This window comes from Manihot esculenta, chromosome 15 (genome assembly GCF_001659605.2).
Source record: "Manihot esculenta cultivar AM560-2 chromosome 15, M.esculenta_v8, whole genome shotgun sequence".
Classification (NCBI taxonomy): domain Eukaryota; kingdom Viridiplantae; phylum Streptophyta; class Magnoliopsida; order Malpighiales; family Euphorbiaceae; genus Manihot; species Manihot esculenta.
This window is the reverse complement of record NC_035175.2, coordinates 1,688,359-1,704,907: the sequence shown is the minus strand read 5'-3', so window position 1 is coordinate 1,704,907 and position 16,549 is coordinate 1,688,359. Positions and strand designations below refer to the sequence as shown.

Genomic DNA, 16,549 nt, shown 5'->3' with positions numbered 1-16,549 from the left:
AGAAAAAAAGAAAGCAAGCAAATGCCCAGTGGTGTATGGTACTCGTTTGATCACCAGTTCCAAGTTCATCAAGCAGCACCTTGAAATATAATAGCTTGATATGCATATATTAGTTAAACTCGGTGGATAGTTCGACACAAATGCCAGTTGAGATGTATTGTTCCTGAAAGCAGATGCTAAGCCTTCCTAGAAAATAATTTTTTTCCCGAATTAGAGAATTGGCAACTCACGTGAATTCAGCTCTTCATTGATAACTGAATTATGTCAAAATCCGACATCAATTCAAGGTCATTTCTTGTTAGCAAATTTGGACTCCAGGGGAAGGGAAAGAGAGGGAAAGAGAAAGATAAAGCAAAGAAAAGAGCGGGACGACTAGGAAAGCTTCAGGAATATCGAGGAAGTGTAGCGTTACCGTGTAGAGTGAGAGTTTTGCCCGGTTGTTTTCGATTCGCCTCCCCTGCCTTTGGCAAGGGACGACTTATTTTGGTTTTGTTGTTTTTTGGCCAGTGATAACCCTTGGCTTGCTTTCACGGTCAATGTCGGTTTTGGTTTTTTCTTTTCTTATTTTTAGATTTGGGTTGTTTTAGTCGAGGGTTATTTTAGCATATTTGTTTGTGCATTGAGTATGGGCTCCATCCTTAGCTTCTGGAGATATCGTTTGCATGCATTGGTGGAGGGTCCTCCGAGAGTTATGATGGCCATCTGATTGGAGATTGGCTTCCCTTAAGGCATCTAGAGATGCCGGTGAGGTTTCTCCCACTGCCTCCTGTTGTTGAGGCATGGTTCTGGGTTAGTGGCTTCTTTTGGGTTTCCATTCATGGTTCTGATGGTTTGCATGTCTCTGGTGCTTTTGATCTCAGCGATGGTGGGTTTTGGGTTGAGGATTGTTGGCGAAACTTGGCTGATGGCGACTTTTAGTAGATGCGATGCTTGGCTTTGGCCGCGTGGATTCAGTGCAAGTCCGTGTGGTGTAGTTTGCTGGGACTGATTTGTTGGGTCTGGGTTGGTTTTGGGTTTTTCTCATCATGGGTTAGTTTGGTTTGTATTCTGGTTTTATTTGTGCACTGGTTTGAGCCTTTACTTCTTGTATTTTTAGCTCTATGGACATGTAAATGCAGATCCATGCATGTTCAAAAATTAAAAAAAAAGATTCTCATTCGTATTTGATTAGGACAACTTCTCGATAGACGTTATTAAAACGCCGCTAATATACCGTTTAACGTTCATCGCACATTGTCAGCACTTTTGGCAATGAAATTTATCTCTGAAGCTAATCGTATTTATCACCATCGCCAAACACTGTTTTTCCTGCAGTTATATAAATAATTTTTAATCCTTGAATTGGCTTGATGGGATGATTAAAACTTTCCAAGTGCTTTGTTCTTTCAATTTTATTTGCTCCCCAACATACTCATCATTAAAAGCTCACTGAAACCTGACATTTGGAGCGTTATGTACAACTGTATGCGAGACACAATGCAGCATCAGTGGACTCATATGTTTGTTTAGATATCCTTGGCTTCAGCTTTATGTACTTTAATTAATGCAACAGATATACGTTTTCTATGGACTGCTCTTTTTCACTCTTGATTATACGAAATTTCCTTGATCCTTCCTGTCATAGTCTGTTGCCTAGCAAAGCAAAAATTGGTGACAAGTACTAGGTTTTCGTCACATATCGATTACAATTATAAATACTCTACCTTGAGAAAAGGCATTCACATAGTGAGGATGACACAGAAGAGATGCAAGCAAGTAATTCCAAGTGATGTCCTTTTTGACATACTTCTGTTTCTTCCTGCTAAATCTCTTGTGCGGTTTAAGACTGTTTGCAAAGTCTGGTACTCTTACATTACCAGTTCTTACTTCATCAAGAAGCAACTAGATGGTTACCATCAGAAACTGGTGCTTTCATCCTCTGATTCTTTTCAACTTGTCGACTATAAAGGGTCTCAAGTTGAAGCAATGCAACTTGATTTTCCTCTGGAAGATAAGGATGGTTTAAAGGACATTAGCTCTTGCAATGGTTTGTTATGCATAACTCTCAAGGATGGAAAAATAGTGTTATGGAATCCATCTACAAGAGAGTTTAAGCAAGTTCAATTGCCTCGCGACAGAGGAGATTTTCGCTATACTTTTGGAGGGTTTGGGTATGATAATTCCCATGATGATTACAAGATTGTTGCACTTGGTCATGGTAGGCAAATTTTGTTAGGCACAACAGTTGAGATTTTTTCTTTGAGAAATAATTCCTGGAAACAGATGCCAAATCTACCTTGGTATATAATGTTTTTAGCAACTCCACAGCCAGGGATTCTTGTACGTGGTGATCATCAATCGCGGAATCGGACTCTTTATTGGCAAGTTGATTATGTTCAGAAGTATGAACCAATTATTGGTAGATATAGTTATCATAAAGATGACCATATTAAGGCCTTTCTTTGTTTAGATTTGATGAAAGAAGAGTTCTGTACGCTGACTATGCCTGATGATATATGCAGCAAGGCTTCCAAATTTGAACTGGGGAATTTTGGAGGATGCCTTTCTATTTATAAATATTCAGATGAAGGCTATGCTGATATCTGGGTTCATGAGTTGAAGGAAGTTAAGAAGTGGACTGAGTTAATAACCATTCCACCAATGAAGGATCTGCTGCCTGAGATGTTTGCACCTATATGTATCATGAACAATGGAGAAGTTCTCCTGAATTTGAAGGAAGAGAACAAGTTATGTTTATTCAACCCAGAAGACAAGGCATTGAGAGCATTTGAGATTCAAACCTTGCTGCCTTTTGATAGAGTTATTATGCATACAGAAACTCTAGTTTCGCCAAATGCAATTATTGATGGTGAAGACCGAAGATAAATGAGCTATTAGTTTTTCACAGTAATTTAACCTTTTAAATTTTTGTACTGTTATTTTTGCCAAATATAAAAATTTAGACATTCTAAATAAAAATTAAATGTAATTGATAATTGATAGCAAATAGTTATTACTGTTAGATATGACAAATACCTGTAATTTTATAAGTTTTCTAGCTGCAATACTTCAAAAGAGTTTATTAGCTACATAACAATTATTGGATAAAAAAAAAAAAAAAAAACCTCATTCAACTGCTCTGAACCTCTCTGTAAGAAAATGTCATTTTGATTCAATTGGAGTCAAATTGATTGTAATCCTATTTTAAGCTGAAATGCGAACATGATTAACAATATATCACTCGCATATTAACTTAAATTTAAACATTTTATTTGGTCGGAATTTTTTTAAATAATATTTAAAAATTTTGAACTTGTATTGAAAAGAAAATAATGAGTTTTAAAGTAAATTTTCAAAAAATTTTAAAAACTTTTAAAAAACCTTCAATTAATCCATTAATTTTGTGGATTGAAAAGGTGTTTTTTTCTTAATTTTTAAATTTTTAAAAAATTTTATTTTCTTTCTAAATAATAAAAAAATATTAAAATTTAAATATCATGAAAAATTTTATATCGTAAAATTATATTTTAAAAAAATTTACACTATTTTATTTTACTTTACTGAGGCACATGGCCCACATTATAGTATCAATGGACTGGCCATAAAACTCTCCCTCTGTGGAGCCCGAGTCCATCTTGGAGTACTTCCGTCTTTATTTCCCAAAGTGCAGGGTTACAGACTTGCAGTGCAGTAACATTAACCGCGGGCTGGGTCTACTCATTCGCTAACCGCCATGGCAGAGAAGAACGACCTGGTCGCCGGTTCGTGTCGCAAAGACCAATCATCAACTCCGTCCTCTTCCACCCGCAGCAATCCTTCAGCACCTCACCGTGACGGCCTCTACGACTCGTTAGTTCATGAAATTAGAATGCCACCACAAAACCCCAAGAAAGCCAAGACATCAAACCAATCTGATCATCCACCTTATTTATCCACCCTTCCTGACGAAATAATCGCGGAAATCCTCTCTTGGTTACCAGTCAAATCTCTAATTCGATTCAGGTGCGTTTGCAAATCATTCAAAGCTCTGTTTTCGGACCCCCAGTTTATAAAAACCCACCTCAGAAAAATCACGTCTTCATCAGAAAGCAAACCAAATCACTATGAGAAAATTGTTTTAACCTGTGTTCGTCCTCCATATACTCTCGTCAAATCTTGCTCCCTGTACTCGATTTATAACGAATCACAAACTGATGCTGTTGAGCTCGATCATTTCTCATTAAGGGATAAATATCATTATACTTGGCTTGTTGGGTCTTGTGACGGATTACTGTGTATGGCTGCCTATAACACTGCCGAGCAAAATTATGTGGCTTTATGGAATCCATCTACAAGGGTGGTTTATAGATTGCCTGGTTTAGGGTTTGGAAATAAGTCAGAGGGCTATACTTGTTTTGGGTTTGGTTATGACAGTAATATATGTGATTATAAGGTGGTGGCTGTGTTCTGCTTTCGAAACTGGGGTGATAGTGAACATAAAACTAGAGTTAAAATTTGCACCTTGGGGACCAAATCTTGGAGGAGGATTGAGGATTTCGGATATGGGGTTCCTTATGATGTCTCAGGAAAGTATGTCAATGGGAGTCTTAGTTGGCCAGCGATGTGTGAAAGAGATTCTAGATTAGCGTGGATTATTGTTTCCCTTGATTTAGCTAAGGAGACGTATAAGGAAATTTTGCAACCTGATTATGGGGAGGATGATTATGATAGTATAAGTTTGGGGGTTGTGAACGGATGTCTTTGTATGATGTGTGATATTGCAGACTCTGCTGATTTATGGGTCATGAAGGATTTTGGAGTGAGACAGTCTTGGACCAAGTTGCTAAGCATACCATATTTGGATGATCCTGGGGTGATGCAGTATTCAATTCCATACTACATAGCAGATAATGGTGAAGTTCTGATGGAGGGTAAAGACGTTTTACTTATTTACAATCCTAAAGATGGCACATTTAGGTATTCTGTGATCAATGGTGCTCGCCGGTTGGTTGAAGCAGAACTTTACATTGAGACCCTGGTTTCACCCTAAGTTGAGAATTCTCATTTCGAGAGGACAGAAATGTTTGCGAACACTGAAAAGTAGACTGGAAACGCTTTTCTGATGCGTAGCTTTTACTGTCTAATGCATTTTCCTTTTTCCTTTTTCTCATCCTTCTTCTTTTATCATTTTCTGTAAATTGTAATGGAGTTGGGATCACAAACATTGTAGATATAATCTTGCAATGATAAAAAATTTATAGATAATAATCTTGTTCTTTCCAAAACCATACAAATAAATGCAGGACCAAAAATGTAGAAAAGGGAGAAGGAAAAAAAAAGGCAGTAGGTGATGAACCGGAAGACAACATATTCAGATACTGGTAGGTAAGTATCATGAGACTGTAACCTTTCTCCTAGAATCACTCTTTACAATCAATACTAACATGTAATAGTCAATATTTACTTCATGTGGATATGGTTATGTTGATTGTTTGAATTAGGACCTGGTACCTGGGCTGTTTATTCAGGGAGCTTTTCATTGAGTGATCAACAGCAGGGAGGATAAGAACCATGTCGTTTCGTCTTTGATGATAGTTTAAATTTGTGGAACTTGTTGGAATGAAAAAAAGATGGGTTTATTAAGAGTGGCAGGTTGAAGTTTGTGACTTGAAAACACAACACTTTAACCTTACGCTATTTTAACATATCGGTCAGAAAAAAGAAGCCCACCAAAGTTAGAATGGTTGGGCTATTTGAAGGAGAAGATGAGGCCCATGAAACCCAATTTGTTAAAATTCATAAATTCACATAAAATTCAACTGGAACCCTGAATGGCTTTGTGTACATCATGGCTGTATGCTATGCGTGATGACATTTTGGGAGATGCGTGAATACGAGTAAGTGCTTCATGGGCTAGGTTTACCATCACCCGCCATACATATGAATGAAGCCACTGTGCTTGGCAAAGAATGTAGAAGATCTACTGGAGATGATGAAAATGAGTCCATTACATTATTTGGAAACGGACACGCAAGTTTCTTGCTAGTGGTTCAATGAATTCCAATTGGGGTTGGTTTTGAAGTTTAGTTTACTTAGTTGCATGGCCTTTAGGCATTTTAATAACATATAGAGTTTCTCTGGATGGTTCTGTTGCGTCTGCCTAGAAAATAAGACCGTCAGCATGACATGGAGACGATGATGAATTCCTTGAAATTGCAACTGGGTTTCGTATAAGGACTGTGACTACTAATGCTAAAGACAATATATTATCGATTATTCCAGTGTTCTAATAGTGACCTTCACAATTTTAAATATGCTGACGAGGATTAAACATATCCTGTCAATCATTGACTCTTGTCTTTAAATGAACCCGCCAACTTCATTATATCACCTCTTCACATCTTAAACCTGAGGTCTGTTTGCTTGAACTGAGATCAATGGCGAAGGCTAACCTTGTTCATGATGTCATAATCCAAATACTCTTACGACTGCCTGTAAAATCTCTCTGCCGATTCAAGAGTGTATGCAAATACTGGCATTTTCTTATTTCTGATCCCCATTTTGTCAGAATGCACCTTAATCTAGCAACTAGAAACAATTGTATCAACTGCCAGAGATGGAGACTGTGTCTCACATCTTTCTCTCTTCCTTCTGTTTACTCTGTGGGCTATGAAGCATATGACAAAGCAGTAGCAGCAAAGCTTGATTATCCACTGAAAACTGATTGCTACGATGAGGTCAAGTTCATTGGTTCTTGCAATGGCTTACTATGTGTTGCTTCTGAACCAGGAATATTACTGTTGATAAACCCTTCTACAAGAGAAGCTGAGGAAATACCAAGATTAGGCAATCGTCGTCCCTTCACTCAATCATCCCTGCCTTACATGTACGGATTTGGCTATGCTCACTCCATTAATGATTACAAGCTGGTGAAAATCTCTTGCAAAGGTTGTGTCTTTGTCTACTCACTGAGAGCCAATAGCTGGAGAGAAGTTGGAGTGTTTCCTTATGGCATCCTTGCACTTGATCCAGGGATTCAGCTAAAAGGAGCTATCCATTGGGTGGTAAGTCACAGTATGGATTCGACGAAATCACAAGTAATCGGTGCTTTTGATTTGGTGAAGGAGAAGTTCTGGGATGTGTCACCACCAGCTTCTGTTAAAAATTTTTATGGGATAGGAGTTTTTGGAGAATGTCTCTGCATACTGCCTGGTTCTGATATAACCTCCCATAATGACTTTTGGATAATGAAGAGCTATGGCATAAAGGAGTCGTGGACTAAAGTTGTGATCACCATACCGTATTTTAGAATGAAACCACTGGGTGTTTTTGAGAATCATAAAGCTTTATTAGAGATTGATGGAAAATTAGTTGTTTACAATTTCATAGATGAGACTTATCAGGATCTTGTTATTCATGGGATCCCAGATGGAATTGATTTTGAAGTAGAGACATACATAGAGAGTCTTGTTTCCCCTCACCTGAGATTGGCAACCAGAGCAGACATCTGGATCAGATGAAATTCACAGTAATGGTTGAAGCAGGCAAATGCATCGTCTCCAGATCTGCTTTCAATTTTCTGTCCTGTACTTTGGTTAATTTAAAGCAAGATTTGCTTTCTTTGTTCCATTACTTTCCTAGATAGGCACAGCAACAGATTTATGTAAAACTTAAACTGCACCCAAATCCAGTTCTATCAATCATTATTTTCATTTTTTATTCTGAAGCATGGTTGTAGAAATCATTTGCTTAGCATTTCCCATTTGCAGATTCAGGTTAACAGTAGAGTACTAGTTGACAGTTTTTGGAATTTTTAAGACTTTTTGGGCTTGTTTTCTATTAAACCCATCATTTATTTAACATTTTTAGACAAATCAAAAAATTAATAAAATGAATTAATTTTATTAGCTATAGTTCTATAATCAAAAGCAAGTTATCTTTGACTTGCTCCATGAAAAATTAGCCTAAAATCCCACAAAATTTTCAATAGTAAGTATTAATTGAAAAAAATAAAAATAAAAGTAACGTTGCTTATACAAATAAAAAATTCAGTGTTATAATTTAATTTAATTATATATAAAATAAGGTTTTCCTTTGGCTGATGATAGAGATGAAAATGTAGATAGGTTGCCAAATAACACAAAGATCACAAACATAGACCGGCAATAACAATGTAATAATTCCTTGAAATTTCAGTTGGATTGCATTAACCATTTGGAGTTGGAATTTAGGCAATCTTTTAGACAATTGAAAGTGATTATTACCAATATTTTAAAGCAATCTAAAGTCTTTGAAATCTGATGGGTGAATATTGAGTTGGTGTCATTTAGGATTGACAATGGATAGTTTACCTATCGCATTAGTCCTGCTTGTATCTCAATTTGTTTAATAATTTACATTAAGAGACTGCCCAAACCTGACACTAACTAAATAGTTTTCAAATATCAAATTAACTGACTACCCTTTAAAGGAATTTGGAAAGTACTTCGCTTTTCTCTGCTAGAGTTAAGACAATAAAGATGACAACCGTTCCTTGAAAGAATCAAATAAAATTATTTGTCGAAGCCGGCTATGAGATCAGTAATGGGTAGTTCCACAATAAATAGATCAAAGTTCAAGGCTTTTTTTCTCCCCTGTTTTTTCTTTACAAAATAGAAACGGGTCGATTTTACATCAATGTATCTATACAAGTTTAAAACCATTCGTGTTACATCTCTATTCACCCAAGAACAGCATCAAGTGATTCAAGAGTCAGAACTCCAATTCAAATGCACAGAAAGGAAATATTTCACTATGCATTTCCAAGTCATCAGTCTTTGGTCACGACAGCAAAAAATAAAACAAAAAAAATGTATATCATACATCTACAAAACAAGCTTAAACTGCAAAATTTAGCCCTAGGTTGACATCTGACCTTTGTCTCCAATGCTTACCTTTGCCAGTGAAGTTTTATTCCACCTTCTCGCATAATCTCATAGGCCATTTTGTATTTTTCAAGAGAGGTTGTCCCAGCCTCTATGAATTTACAGGCTGTTTCTCTCAAACTCCACATGATTAAGGACTTGAGTTCCTGTGGGCTAACACCAGATTCAATATCACGAACGGTCCCATATTCAGCATTCTTTGTCCACCGATGTAAGATATAGCAAGGTGGAATTTCCCTTATATCCAGTAGGTTGAAGACTCTCAAAATATGTCTACACAAAATACCTTCAAATTCAAACATTTGACAACTACAACATGCAGTGATATTGGATGCACTGAAAGTAACAGCATGTTTCTCAATCTCATTCCCACACCTCCGCACTGAATATCTGCTAATGGTCCCTTCTTCATATGTCTTTATCCCTAGATAATTATAGCATTGTAGCAGTTCATTTTGAAATATTTTGAACACAGTGAGTGTATAAAGCCTTCTACATTGTTCTTCTACTGGTTCTTTTGTATGCAGAAAAGCCTGCAAATTATAACTGTTAAAGTCTTCTTTTCTTTCCTCATCATGACGTCGTGCAAGGCCTCGCTCAAATCGTGAAATAAACTCTTCAATTGGTGTTTGAGCATTTAATAATGTACCAAAGAATGGTTCCAAACTTTCATTTATGGGGATGCCAGCACAAAATTTACCCCTCAGGAACAGCGGCACCCAGCTCTCACGCTTTTCAGACATTTCTCTAAGCCAAGCATTCTCCTTCAGTGCATATCTGTTAATGAGTGCACTCCACGTGGTATTAAACTCAACAGACGTTTGGCTCTGATAGATACATTTCTCGTATTCACACTTGAATTCTTCAGTCATTGACCTTAAATTCTCTTGTTCCATTGCTCTAATTTGCCACATTGAAAACCGATGATGAGTCCTAGGAAAGACTTTCATAATTGCTTGTTGGATGGCTACATCTTGATCAGCTATAATACACTTAGGTCGACACCCAGACATGGCCCTAAGCCATGTCTGAAACAACCAAGTGAAGGACTCCTCCGATATATTAGCAATTAGAGCACAAGCAAGAAGAACTGGCTGCTTGTGGTGGTTAACTCCAACAAAGCTTGCAAATGGCACTAGATAATTACTCTTCCTGAATGAGGTATCAAACACAATGGCATCACCAAACTGGCTGCATGAGAATCTAGACCTGCCATCTGCCCAGAAGAGAGACATGCAACTGCCATTATCAGTCTCCACTGAATAAAAGAATCCAGTATCTTCTGCTTGTCTAGTTTGAAAATAATCCAGAAGCAATTGGTACCAATCACTTGCAATGTTATTTTCTCTAGCTCTCCTGATAGGACTTCCATATGTTACTTTAGCTACGTCTAAAGAGTCCAGTCCACCATTTTCATCGCCATTTACATTGTCCATGAATTTCTTTGAAACATTATAACTTTTCTGATGAGTTCCTGTTTGCAGATCAAGATTGTGATTATGATCCTTTTGAAGACGGTCCACTATCCAAGTTCCAGATTCCTGCCTCTTAATCCTCATAAATGCCCCACAGCCTACTCTTGAAGGGTGCTGAAACCCTTCCTTGGAGCACACAAATCGCCGGGATGTAATAGAACCATCATTCTTTGAACGAAATAACTGACCAATCCGAATTCTAAATCCAGCACCATCTGCATATATTTGGTAAAATTGGTATGCTTCATCAACTGAATTGAATACTAGACCAGCATAAGGTTCAGCTTCGAATTGACCTTCATCCCCTCCCCTTTTAAATCGTTTGACATTAATGACACCAGATGGGCACGGGTGCCCATTATCAACATCCTCAATCAGTTTGAATTTTGGCCTTTGAGACACCTCAGTCAGTTTGAGCTTTGGAGTTTGTGACACTTCAGCTGATGATTTCATAGCTTTAGGAGTTCTCTTCTGCAAAATAGGTGGATGACTTTCATCTGCAAGTCCAAGTTCATGATTGTGATCCTTATGGATTTGATCAATCATCCATGTTCCAGAATCACGTCTTTGCACTCTTATGAATGCTGGACAACCTGTCCTTGAGTTAAGCTGAAAACCCTCCTTTGAGCACACAAACCTTCTTGAAGAAACTGAACCATCAGTTCGTGATCGATAAAGCTGGCCGGTCCTAATTCTGAATCCTACTCTCGTTGCATATGCACCATAGAATTCACGTGCAGCATCTGCTGAATCAAAATCTAAACCCATGCAAGGTTCAAGTCTTGAATTCCCTTCATCGACCCTGTTGTTGACTTGAACCATACCAAGTGGATATGCTTTCACAATGATGGCAGTCCCACAATCTTCACTGTTGGGTTTGGCATCTGAACTGCATTTAGAGGAGCATCAAAAAGAGAATTAAAAATAAAAAATAAAAGAGCCAAAACTATGTGGCATATTGGGCGTTGTTGGCAGCAATCAGAAATTTGCTCTTTCAGAAAAGGGCAGGTAAAATCCTCCCCCCCCCCCCCCCCCCCCTCCCCCTAAATACGCGGAATTCAAATAAGCACTGGGCACTTGAGCGAACAAACGTACTTGTCTTACGTGTATATGCAATTTATGATTGACAAATGTAGCTAAAAAGGGAGTAAATCCCACAGAAGTCAGATAGAGTAATGCAAAAAGAGAAGGGTAAATATACAATTCTAAAACGCAGTTCTCAGCTTAAAGTGCAATGAATTCCCAATTAAGCTCTTAGTAAAAGGAGGAGAAGAAGAAGAACGCTTGCTGAAGTGAAATTTTCTTTTCCAGCAACCAAACATAGAAATTTGCTACTCACCACATAATAAATAAAACAAAAGAGAGAGAGAGAGAGAGAGAGTGGAGAAATCGAAGACAACGACAAGAAACGAGCTAGTCAAAGATGCAGCATCCAATCAAACCCAGAAGAAATGTGACGGCAAATTATCTGGAATGAACTACTTTAAAGATCAAAGCAGAATTAGGGCTGTAAGAGCAAAAGGAATGAATTACCTTCTGATATTGGTGAAGAGTCCTGAACTCGGTTGGAAACCCATATCCGGAAGGGGAAGAGAGAGCATTAAAAAGAAGCGTGCGATTTGATTATGATTATAGATGGTAATTAAAAAGTTAATAAGCAATTTTCATTTTACTTCTTTCGGGAGGGAATTAAAGGCAGCGAAATTAGGGGAAAGTGGAGGAGAGCACTTTTGTATATGGGGAATTGCTGATCAATCTCAGGCGATTTAGAAAGCCCACGGAGGAGGAGGAGGAGGTTGGCAGCTTTCCCCAGCATTGAGAAATGGTGGCAACTTATTTTTTTTTTTTTTTGCCCTTTTTTCTCTGCTGATGCTCCCACCACCAACTGGGGTAATTTCCACAGTTTGTTCCTCAATTATGAGTTTATTACACGCCCGTCTCTCCTCTTTAATTTCTTTTATATGTGTCGTTTAGAAATTTTTACACAAATTAAATATATATATATATATATATATATATTAAATTTTATTAAATATGAAAATAAAAAATATATATATTGAAGAAAAAAAAGTAGAAGAAATTATAAATTAAATAAGTCCAACTTACTTGGTGCTTTTCCCATTCAAATACCACAAATGATAAATTACGAGATAATGATTACTGATTAGTCGCTCCTATTTTATATTTAAAAAATTGGAAAATGGAAATATCGCTCTTCATTACCCATTTGTCGGTCACAGTTTTAACCGCACCAACTTGTCACGTTAAGCTGTCATTGGAAGTCCTCGTCCGCCTACCGGCCCCACCCACGTCTGAAGTATAAACAAAGGCATTCTAATTCTATTTTCTATATCTCATCTCTTTCCCTGAAAAATCAAGGTAGACAAAAAAAGTCAGAGGAAGAGATGTACGGATTCTCGAGCCTGAGCACCAAGGATAGGAAAGATGTTGATCTTGAGGCTGGCAATGGAGAGACGTTGTACCCTGGTTTGAGTCTGGGGGAGAACCAGCTTCGATGGGGCTTGATCCGCAAGGTCTACGGTATTCTCGCCGTCCAGCTGGTGCTCACCACCATCGTCTCCGCCTTCACCGTCCTCTACACTCCGGTCAACGCTCTCCTTGGTGACAGTCCCGGCCTCCTTCTGCTCCTCTGCATCGTTCCTTTCATCCGTACGTTTATAATTCAGATCTCATATTTTCCCTTGCACATTTTTGTCTTTCGAATTGAATTTTATTATGTGTTCTGCCGCTAGAGTGAATGGATTTTCTCAATTTATTTGTTTATTTATTGTTGGAAAATTGAATTCTGTCTATTCAATAACTTTCTTATATAATTTTATTGGCGAAGATGGCAGAGAGATGATGAAATGAGATAGGTTGACTCTTGCCTCTTGATTATTTTTTTACTGAAATTCATTGTGCTTTCTCTCAACAACAAACTCAAAATTGCAGTGTTGTGGCCCTTGCACGTTTATCACCAGAAGCACCCAGTCAACCTGATTGTCCTTGGTCTCTTCACTGTGTCGCTAAGCCTTTTGGTTGGAGTAAGCTGTGCTAATACAGATGGTCAGTATCTCTTTTCTCCGCTGTTTAGAAGTTCTGTCATGTTTTGTAGTTTAAAGGCTCCATGGATGGTTTTACAATTCATTTTCTAATCGAATCTGAGAACGTAGAAATCTTCTACTATTATGATCTGATTGTTCTTCTGCTGCTTTGTTTCAGGGAAAATTGTGCTTGAAGCACTAATTCTAACCTCAGCTGTGGTTTGCTCTTTAACTGGATACACTTTCTGGGCTTCTAAGAGGGGTCAAGACTTCAGCTTTTTAGGACCTATTTTATTCACCAGCCTTATCATACTCATCCTGACCAGTTTTATCCAGGTTAGATGTCTCATTTGTCTTCGTTTATTGAAGCCATGCAGCCATTAATATATTAGTTGTTTAACAAATATTGAGAAAATGTTCTCCCTGTTTTATTTTGTAGATGTTCTTCCCTCTTGGCTCAACATCTACAGCTATCTATGGTGGAATTAGCGCTCTGGTTTTCTGTGGATACATTATTTATGACACTGACAACCTGATCAAGCGCTACTCGTATGATGAATATATTTTGGCCTCTGCTGCTCTCTACCTGGACATCCTTAATCTGTTCCTTTCCATTTTGCGGGTTCTGAGTCAAAGAAACAATTAGTTTGTATAGCGATACTCTTACCAGCCTGGGTTGACAGGCAAACTGTATCTTCGTATAAACTTAAATCCAGTTAAGATTGTGGATAATTGGTATTTGTGTTGAAAGTGCTTCACTAGTGACAAGACCTGCATTTACCTTAATCACATCTGCGATAGTAGGTAGATCTGTTGTGGGAAGTGTTTTCCATTTATGGTTTTTTATGTGCTTGTTTTGCATTTCCTTTTCTTCTGTTTCTTTTGTATGATATACCATATACCCCAACACGGTGAAATGGATTGAATAATTGGATGTTGATCTTCATTTTCTGTTTCTTGGGGTGAGGGATGGCTGCAAGTCTTTTTGGCTTAGGGAATTGCTTTCCCATTTTGTTTCTAAGGATCGCTCACAAGCCTTATTACTAATATAAATGGAATGCGAATTTCAATTGTTACGTCCTACATTTCTTCTGGTTTTAGAAATCATGTCAACCTTGTTCCTTCATAGCAGATTAGAAGTTAGACAAAGTCATCCATAAGGATTGAGTTTGAGGTTTTTTGTTTCCCTTAATACAATTGAAGTTAGTTGATTTTAAAACAAAACGAAAGGTGAGGTCTGGTCCCGTCGCTCAATGTCCAGCCGAATATAGACTTTACAAAATATTAGGTTGACGACAACTCCAATATAGCTGAATGAGACATTCATTTAAAAGAAGGGATAAAGGATCAAACGAAAAGAAAACGACAAATATGTGTATGACGACCCACGCCTATGAATGTCAAAACCTATTTGGGGTTATCCAACCAGAGGAAGGGAGAGCCCTTTGAAGATGTTGAAGTAAGCATTATTGAAAATAAAATATACTTTAAGCCCTAAATGATCCATAAACGATACACAACTTAATTTCCGCACAAAGCTTAGCTACGTAATTCATGGGGCTGTTCATCATTGTTGGAAGATCAAGTTTACTTCTTACTAAAATGGTTCTCCATTTAAAGTTTAGAATTTAAACGTGCCTATGATTAACTTACATTGATCTAATCTATTATACTCGCAAAAAGGAGACAAAGAAAAAGAAAATAGTGGTAGTAGCTACGGTCTACGGCAAACCGTTAAAGAGTTGTAAGAGTCCAAGAAATATCTTCATCTTTCATTTACCTTAACACATTCATTGATCCACTCGCTGTATATATATCGATTGGCTCCGTTAAAGGGTTGATGGATGTCAAGTAGCTTGCTTTGCATGGACTGCATCTGGCTTCACCCACCCTTAGATTCCTGTCGATTATGCACCCTCAGCGTTGGATGGTCGCATAAAGGGCATGTGAAGGCGGTTTCGAGCTTCTCTACCCGCACTGGCTTCTTAACAATGCGCTTTGATCCCCTTGCCCATGGCGATTACAGCTTTCTCAACCGATTCACAGGGAAAAAATTTACAAAAGACTGACTTTATGAATATATCACTTTCTTGATGCCTTGCTGACTGATAACGATTTAGTGTTTAGAGTGTATATATATATAGCTCTTTTTTAGTGCAAATCCTAACCTGAACAGGTTTTAAATTTGGATTTGGAGATGGAGAAGGAGATGAAGGTGGCGCGTAAAGCCATCAGTTTTCTGCAAGTTTCCTTTTCTAAAAAAAAAAATTTAAATTTTAACTCGTGGTGTCCTGTACCAAGACGTGCCGTTTATACTTTTGACTGTGAAACTAAAATCAAGAATTAATTTTTATTTTAAGACTTCAACTTTTTTTTTTTTTACAAATTAAAAAAAAAAAAAAACAAATGAACAAAACTCAAACAAAGCATTGCTCTATTATAATATAATAGAAAACAAGAGTATTATTATTACCTGTGAATGAAAACAAAAACCCGTCTTAAATAAATTTTATTTTTCATCTGTACCAAATAGTAAGTTATTTTTTCAAAAAATATTAATTTTTCGTATATATTTAAGTGACACTAAAAAATCAAATTTTATTAATTACAAGAATAATTTGATGATTCAAAGTCAAAGAATCATCAAATATACATTAATATAAACCCTAAATTATCCATAAACAGAACAAAAATTTAATTTCCACGCAAAGCTTAGAATTAAACATCCCTAAGATTAACCTACGTCAACATAATCCTACTACACACAAAAAGAAGAAGAGGAAGAAGAGAAAGAAGAGAAGAAGAGGATAGCATGCAAGCCATTAAAGAGTTTTAGAAGACAAAGAAACATCTTCAGCTTTCGTTAAGCTTAACACATTCATCGATCCATTCGCTGTATATGTCGATTGGCTCCGTCAAAGGGTTGATGGAGGTCGAGTAGCTTGCTTTGCATGCACTGCATCCGGCTTCACCAAATCGTAACTTCCTGTCGATGATGCACTCCACAGCGTTGGGTTGCTTGCCAGAAACAGAAAGGGAAAGTGAAGGCGGTTTCGAGCTTCTCCACCCGTATTGGCTTCTTAACAGCGCGCTTTGATCTCCTTGCCATGAAGATTGCAGCACTCTCTCCACCGATTCGCGGAGAAAA

The 16,549-nt window shown here is 37.5% G+C and overlaps 5 protein-coding genes across 5 annotated transcripts; 4 read left to right on the top strand and 1 right to left on the bottom strand.

Moving 5' to 3' along the window:
- Positions 1-27: 27 nt before the first annotated feature.
- Positions 28-3,036, top strand: LOC110601512 (F-box/kelch-repeat protein At3g23880). Its single transcript, XM_021738666.2, has one exon. The coding sequence runs from the start codon at positions 1,732-1,734 to the stop codon at positions 2,863-2,865; it is 1,134 nt and encodes a 377-aa protein (XP_021594358.1). The 5' UTR covers positions 28-1,731; the 3' UTR covers positions 2,866-3,036.
- A 563-nt stretch (positions 3,037-3,599) lies between these two features.
- LOC110600873 (F-box/kelch-repeat protein At3g23880) lies at positions 3,600-5,128 on the top strand. The gene is given in 1 exon segment (XM_021737778.2): positions 3,600-5,128. A coding segment is annotated over 1 exon segment (1,350 nt). The 5' UTR covers positions 3,600-3,712; the 3' UTR covers positions 5,063-5,128.
- Positions 5,129-5,364: 236 nt separating this feature from the next.
- LOC110600874 (F-box/kelch-repeat protein At3g06240) lies at positions 5,365-7,681 on the top strand. Its single transcript, XM_021737779.2, has one exon. The coding sequence runs from the start codon at positions 6,396-6,398 to the stop codon at positions 7,476-7,478; it is 1,083 nt and encodes a 360-aa protein (XP_021593471.1). The 5' UTR covers positions 5,365-6,395; the 3' UTR covers positions 7,479-7,681.
- A 1,046-nt stretch (positions 7,682-8,727) lies between these two features.
- LOC110601509 (protein FAR1-RELATED SEQUENCE 7) lies at positions 8,728-12,254 on the bottom strand. The gene is made up of 2 exons (XM_043951121.1): positions 11,891-12,254; positions 8,728-11,246 (listed from the first exon to the last, which is right to left on the bottom strand). Exons 1-2 carry the CDS (start codon positions 11,956-11,958, stop codon positions 8,888-8,890), a joined length of 2,427 nt encoding a protein of 808 aa, XP_043807056.1. The 5' UTR covers positions 11,959-12,254; the 3' UTR covers positions 8,728-8,887.
- A 445-nt stretch (positions 12,255-12,699) lies between these two features.
- LOC110600711 (BI1-like protein) lies at positions 12,700-14,347 on the top strand. The gene is made up of 4 exons (XM_021737552.2): positions 12,700-13,027; positions 13,310-13,423; positions 13,580-13,737; positions 13,841-14,347. The coding sequence occupies exons 1-4, from the start codon at positions 12,763-12,765 to the stop codon at positions 14,045-14,047; spliced, it is 744 nt and encodes a 247-aa protein (XP_021593244.1). The 5' UTR covers positions 12,700-12,762; the 3' UTR covers positions 14,048-14,347.
- Positions 14,348-16,549: the final 2,202 nt, after the last annotated feature.

Coding starts and splice junctions, on each gene's coding strand:
- LOC110601512 (XM_021738666.2), top strand. CDS start 1,732: ATGACACAGAAGAGATGCAAGCAAGTAATTCCAAGTGATGTCCTTTTT.
- LOC110600874 (XM_021737779.2), top strand. CDS start 6,396: ATGGCGAAGGCTAACCTTGTTCATGATGTCATAATCCAAATACTCTTA.
- LOC110601509 (XM_043951121.1), bottom strand. CDS start 11,958: ATGCTCTCTCTTCCCCTTCCGGATATGGGTTTCCAACCGAGTTCAGGA. Junction 11,247..11,890: donor CTCTTCACCAATATCAGAAG/GTAATTCATTCC, acceptor CTCTAAATGCAG/TTCAGATGCCAAACCCAACA.
- LOC110600711 (XM_021737552.2), top strand. CDS start 12,763: ATGTACGGATTCTCGAGCCTGAGCACCAAGGATAGGAAAGATGTTGAT. Junction 13,028..13,309: donor CTGCATCGTTCCTTTCATCC/GTACGTTTATAA, acceptor TCAAAATTGCAG/TGTTGTGGCCCTTGCACGTT. Junction 13,738..13,840: donor TCCTGACCAGTTTTATCCAG/GTTAGATGTCTC, acceptor TTTATTTTGTAG/ATGTTCTTCCCTCTTGGCTC.